The 7,600-nt window shown below is 25.0% G+C and overlaps 1 protein-coding gene across 1 annotated transcript in view; it reads right to left on the bottom strand.

Moving 5' to 3' along the window:
* Positions 1–956, bottom strand: part of LOC105620369 (nucleolar complex protein 3 homolog) — a 5,526-nt gene extending 4,570 nt beyond the window's left edge. Inside the window, exon 1 of the mRNA XM_012201870.1 lies at positions 947–956. Coding sequence (XP_012057260.1) covers positions 947–956 — 10 coding nt within the window. The remainder of the gene's footprint in view (positions 1–946) is intronic.
* Positions 957–7,600: the final 6,644 nt, after the last annotated feature.

Below are 7,600 nucleotides of genomic sequence, written 5' to 3'. Positions count from 1 at the left end.
TATATATATACACACACACACACAATAATAAATAATTATATAATATTCTTGAATAAAAAATACACTAAAAATATATCATACACTTAAAAAAATTTAAATCTAAATTTCGTATTCGTGAAAATAAAAGGAAAGATGTCAAATTGTTTTTTTAAGGATTACATCAGAATCACTTCAAGCTGTGCTATTTTATACTTCTTGATGAAACTCACAATCTATTAAAACTGTGTTGTTATCCAAGGAATTAGATATTTAGAACATAGCTACAGTGTGTCACATTTTCTAATGTTCTGAATTCTCCAAATCAACTTTAAACTACAATTTCATTGTTCAATTTTTTATATGTAAGCAACATTATTGCTTATATACTTGGTCAAAATAAAAGGTGATTAACTCGATTTCAATGTGATTTCAAAAGGATAAAATAACTACTTTGACATATTTTATGCATTATATAGTAGTAATATACAAGTAGTTTTTGAGAAAGTATGATGATAGTGGTTCATTGATAACAAAGATGAAATGAAGCATACTGTAGCTATGCGTGATATCGCATATAAATCTGCGATGTAAGAGTCATCCTCATTCTCAGCATCTAATTGTTTGGACAACAAACGATTCTAATGGGTTGTGAGTTCCATCGAGAAGAATAAAATAGCATAATTTGAAGTGATTCTGACTGTCCAAAAAACAGCTTTATTAACACTTTCCTTTTTAGGTTAAATACGAATTGTCCATTAAATTAATAGATATTGAAAAATTTCTAATTTACCCCCATATTTAAAATGTAATTTAAATTATCGTTTTCAACTTAAGTTTAGTTTTCATATAATTCCACATTAACAAAATTAAATATCACATAATCCGTAAACCAAATATCAAATGTGGATAAATGCACAGAATGCATCACGTACCACGTGTGACGCATGATATAAGAATATAAATTTACCATTGCGCATAATGGCGATAGCAATACTGGAAATAACCAATCAAATTTTGGCCTCTGCACTTTCCTGCGTATAATAGCGCTGGCATATTGGAATAGTTAAGGGCTCTGCACAATAAAAAAAAACGGAACAGAGAATAGAGAATAAGATTTCAATCTATCAAAAACTGTGTATTCCACAATACATAATTTCTGATAGTTAGAAATTTTTATTCTGTATTCTCTGTTCTTTGTTCCTTTTATTGTACAATAAAAGGAATAGGGCAAGATATTTATTTATTAATATAATCGCAGTAAGATTGATATAATCCTATCAAAAATAAAATTTAACATTATAATGCATGATAATAAAAAATGTAGTGATGCATTTCTGTACATTTGTCCACATTTGATATTTGGTTTACGGATATTTAATTTTGTTAATGTAGAGTTATATGAAAACTAAACTTAAGTTGAAAACAATAATTTAATTAAGTTATATTTTAAATATGGAGATAAGTTAGAAATTTTTCAATATCCGTTAATTTAATGGGCTTCTAAGAATGTATTGTGGGATACACAGTTTCTTCTATACTTGTTGCGAGATTCTCTAAACATTGGGCGCATTCAGCGGACTCAACACTTGAGTGAGCGCTTGCTGTTATTGGTGTATTCTTCTAGATCTAAAATTCTGATTGGATAATCTAAAAGAATACACCAATAATAGCGAGTGCTCATTTAACTATTGAGTCCGCTGAATGCATTCATTTTATCGACAATTATAGCTACCATTAATTAGTAATAGCCAATAAGAACTTCCTTCCAGAATTATCTTGCCATTGGCTAGTTAATGATAGCGTCAATTGACTGTTAATGGTAAAACCAATCAGCAATCGCTTCAGCTGTGTCAAAACTCTATTATAAGGATTATAAGAATTCTAAGGTGTACCATTCCCGAGGATGCGCAGTAGGAGGGTCAATTTGAGATTAAAATTTGATTGGTTATTCCTGTAGAGTCCTATAGGGATTCTAGTACATCTTGTTTTCTTTATCATGATGTAACATGCGTTCGTACCGGTTCGTACTATAAATATATTTATATCAACGCTCGAGAAATGTACGTCGTCAGTTGGTATTGTTTATACTCTTTATATTATAATTTATATTTATGAATCTTCTTCGATGTAATTACAAAAATAAAAATATATAGCAAATACAAATAAAATTAAACTGATAATTAATTATAATTATATTAAAATTAATATAAGTAAAAATAAAATCTAAAAATTAAACATTAATATTAATATTAAACATAAAAATCTGTTTTATTTTCTACATTTTGTTTTGTTTCCGTTTCTTTTTTTCTGAATTTTTGTTGATGTACCTAATTTTCTTTTAAAAACGACTTACAATTATTGGTGTTAATTATATAATCACTTAACAATTTTATTAATAACAATTTGTTAATTTTAAAGTAATTTTTGTCGAAAAATATGTGCAAAGATGATGTACTGCGCACTTTGTGTATATTTTTCCGTTCTTTAAATGTTTTTTTTTTGTCTTAGCTAAGTTTGATACAGAATTATGTAAATATATTGACAGACAGTATTGGTGTAACAATTAAAGATTGAACAACAGTAAGATGATTTGACAGTAATGTCGAGATTGATAATACGATAGATCATAATTTTGACCTCCTTGATACACAGATACAGATAGAAAAGCATATATCAATCGACTGAAAATCTTTCAAAAAAAATAGTAAGGGTTTCTTTTTAAAAAATACTATTATAAAACGAGTAAGGTAATAAGATAATTTTCAATAAATTCTTGTTTTTATTTATATATAATTTATTAAATTTCTTAAATTTAAATGAATTAATTATATATAATTTAATATATTTTTTACAGTCTTTACAGAATTGCATAGTTTTTCTTTTTTTAAAAAATAAATTGAACAAATATCTTTTACATTTTAAAATCATTAACAATTCCAAAATCTTCAAAATATTTATTTATTAGTATAGTCGCAATAAGACTGATATAATCCTATCAAAAATAAGAATATTATAACGCATGATAATAAAAAATTAAAAATTATTTACTTGAAAATCTTTACGAGCTAAATCATATTATACATTTAAATATATTAATCATATTACAATATTTTTCACATAATATACATATCTACATCTTTTTCAGATTTAAATTAAAATAGTTTTTCTTAAGTTAATTTCAAGACAAATTAATCAAGAAAAGGCATCTAAAACATTTTGAAAGATTTTATATTATTGACAAAACCTTTATTATTTAAAAAATTATGACTTATTTTCTTGAAAAATTAACAATAACAAACTTTCAAAATTTAACACATATAAATTTATCAAACAATAAAATCACCAATTTGCCAAAGAATTTTGGTACTCTGCCCTGTATTCAATGGCTTGATCTATCATACAATCGTCTTGGAATTCGAGGTCAATATAAATGGCTATGGATAGAACAATTTGCCATCCAAAAGAGTTTGATATTCCTAAATATAAGTTATAATTTAGTAAGTCACTTTATAATTAAAAGGTATCACTGAAAAAAAAAGATTCCATTAAGCATAACAAAATATTTTATAATCAACCAATATCATCATTAATCATTTGTCATTTATAGTTAAAAGAATTACCAGTATATATCGATAAGTTACGTACTTTACGAGAGTTAAAGATTTCTCACAACATGTTGCAACGTTTACCAAAACGCATTATAAATCTTAAAAATCTTGAAATTTTGGACGTCTCATATAACTGGTTGTTGTATTTACCACCAACCTTGTTTTTTGTAAATCGATGCCTACATACCTTAGATATTTCAATGAATCCATTTTTATCCACCGATCTTCATTACACTGTAGGTGAATATAATGTGATACCAAGTCTCATTGAATTGTCATCGAATATATTGCTAAATCATAGGTTTGTTGCTGTTACTTTTATTTATTATTTTCATTTACGCTATTTTTATTAATTTTTTTCGATTTCAAAATATTTTTTCTTGACAAAACTGTTGGTTTCGTTTAATGGTCGCGAATTTTTTAATTTAAACGAGTTAAAAAAATATGCGCGAACAAAATTAATGATTCAAAGATCATAAAACCAGGTTCGTCAGCTAATTTTACATTTTAATAAATTTCTAATTTAAAACTATAATTACAAAAGCATGCAATCTAAAAAATTGTTATAACTATAGCAATTTCTTTCGATTTTTTGTCTTAAGAAAAAATTTATTCTCTAAATTGATTAAAGATCCTATCATTAAAATAATTGAAGAAGAATAAAATCTATAGGTTCACATTCAGGACGCACTTTTACCGATAAAAACGCACTTTTATTTCTGAAATTCTATAATATGCGTAATGTAAAATATATGTTAGCTCGCTAGCTACGTTGTAAACGCATTCTGAATACGGACTATAATATAGAAATATAAGATATCTCATAAGACACAAAATAATAATAACTGTATCTTTTATAGCATAGTATACGATGTAAATTCAATACCATATACATTAGTCGTACATTTAGATACAGTGAAAATATGCATCATTTGTAATAATAGAATCTGGTTCGATAAATGGTGTAAAAAGGTGTACGCAAACACATATATTAATAAAGTCTTCAATGCAATATTTGGAAGAACGATACAAAATGACAGAAAAAACAATGTAAAATTTGAAATGTACTATTGTCTATCTTGTTGTAAATTACATCACGCATTGTATACAAAATCAAAGGAATTTGAAAATCAGGAAGATTAACATATGCAGCGATGTTTTATATATGATCTGGAGACACGAAGTACGTTCTGTTTCATGCATGGTGCGCATAATATATTATTTTATATATTTTAATATATATTTTCCTTGTTGTTCACCGAATATTAAAAAAAGATAACCGCACGGTACTGTCTCGGTGCTAAGACATGGTATAAGACATTGCCGTTCTCCTTTAGTCCTGATCTACAATAGATTTTTAAGCCTTAAGCCATAAGAAATAGACGAATCACAATCAAATATTCTCCTCGCATTCGACTAATTGATCAATTTTTTACGGCTTAAGGCTTAAAACACCTATTGTAGATCCAGATTTACGCGAACCGGTATTGTATTACCGGAATTGATAGCGTTTAAATTTCCAATACATCAATACACGTAATTATATGATTCACTACAGAATCTGTTTAATAATATATATAATATATATACATAATATATATAATAATATGCAATAATTTTCCCTTGCATGCAGGTATTTTAATGTTTTTTATTTATTTATTGTTAACAGATAAGTACTAATCTTGACAATCATAACGAAATATTGGATATATTTGATTCAGTATTTAGGTATTGCGATCTCACATATTTTCATTATTATGACAATTCTACATTACAATTTATTTCATGTATTAGTGTAATACATGTATACTCAATATATAAATTTTATATTTAATCATTTAACAAGTGTACTATTTAATCATCCTTTAAAATAATTTATAAAATAATCATATATTTATTAAAATAACAGCTTCTACACACAAAATGGCGCTTACCGCGTTTTGTGTGCAGAAGATATAATGCTTTTTAATACAATTGAACAAGATTCTATTGTAATATTCGTAATAACTCGGGAAAAATGTTCCATATATAATTATATTTAATTATATAAAATTCCATAAAATTATATATAATTATATAAAAAATTAATATATTTCATGTACAATGATATACATACTATATATAAAAAAAATATATATAAAACATTTTTTCTCGGAAATAGAAATTTAATATGCTAATATAAATGAATTTGTATGTACAGTAATTAAGTAAATTACTTTATATATTATTATATATATTGAAATAAAATATTTCCATATATAATGCTTTAGAACATTTAATAAACTCTATATTTTTATTAGTATTTTTTATATATTGTAAATATTTATGTTTTCAATCAAATCAATACGTCTCGCTACAATTGTATATGTATTGAATAATTTCTATAATAAAATATTAACAACGGGCAATAAGAGCGGGCAATGAGAACATTAATACAGCACGGTACTTGGAGCGCAATACACACAGTATATTCAATAATTTTACATTACATCTCTATACAAACTTCTGGAACGTTTCAGTTTCCTTCGAATTATCATCAACAATGCCATATAATTTATCATACAAAATCTTTGCAATATTATAGTGCGCAAATGTTGCAAATAGTTTCTTATGTTAGACAAAGGATGAACCTCTACTTCCTAATTGAGTATGTCTATCTTCTAGCTAACATTCTATCTAACATTCTAGAAACAATTCCAATATCTGCAGACTGTGAATATTACAAAGGCATTGCTAACGATGATTTGAAGGAAACCGAAACGTTCAAGAAGTTTGTATAGATACGTAATGTAAAATTATTGAGAATATATTATATGTATTGTATATATTATATATACTCTATATATATATTATATATACTCTAAATTTCGTTGTATTAATGCTCTCATTGTTCGTTTATTAATATTAAAATATTATTATTTTTTGAGAGCCTTATTAAATATAATTTAATAAATATAATATAATTAATATAAATATAATTTAATAAATAAATATAATTTGTTTCTTTTTAGTTTCTATAATTTCTAAGTTAGTTTCTATAATGTATATTTTTAGATTTTAATATTCTAATAAGTAACTTATAATGTATCTTTTAAATATCTATTTATTACTTGAACATAAATTTAACTATATTTATATTTACATAAATTTTGAAAATTGGCTAACACAATTTATAAGTCTCAAAAAACCGAATTTTTGAAAAATAAATGTAACGAGCGCGTTATTATTTTAATTTCAGTTATAATCTTTAGTTTAAAATCGACCTTTACATTATACTGTTTCACATTTGTGTTAGTGTCACTTTAATATTGTATAAAACAACAAGTAATAACCAAATATGATAGTTATCTCGAGGCTCGTGTCAGAACATCATCTTAACTAATTTAAAATTAAAAAGAAAACCGCAATAAATTAGGACCGCGTTATAAATTAGGAATTACAAATCTATGAAGTACTAAATTTTTCTACAAAAGCAGCAATAAAACAAGCAAGTGAATGATAAAAACAAGACAATGTGCAGCAAACCTTCCTTTATCTAAATGTTTAAATATTTTATTTCCCAAATAGAACGTGAGATACATTGGACGTAATAATTTGTAAGTGTTTATTAAGCCTAAATCACGAAAATTCATACGTCTTTTACATATATCAAATCGTTTTAGCCCAAATAACTTTTATGGTTTTTTACAGAAATCTTGGAACAAATTATATATTCACGACAAAGATCTTTAAATTTTGTATATTATCAGCTACGTATATTATTTTTTTTTTAGCAACCTGAATTAGAAAATTTATCTGATTCTTAATAATATATAATTATAATATAAGACTTACATCTTTGTGAACAATGGTGAATAATTGGTATAATATGTATTAATAAAAAATATTTTTATTTTTATTAATCATTTCACTTGAAAAATTCCATGAAATTATTAGAGTTATATAATATTAAGTATAATTATTTTAACTTGTATAATTATTTAAACTTGTAGCATGATGACTTTAACAATCAC

Source organism: Atta cephalotes (genome assembly GCF_000143395.1).
Source record: "Atta cephalotes unplaced genomic scaffold scaffold00025, whole genome shotgun sequence".
Lineage (NCBI taxonomy): Eukaryota > Metazoa > Arthropoda > Insecta > Hymenoptera > Formicidae > Atta > Atta cephalotes.
The sequence above is the reverse complement of the archived record's forward strand: the minus strand, read 5'-3'. Positions and strand labels throughout refer to the sequence as shown.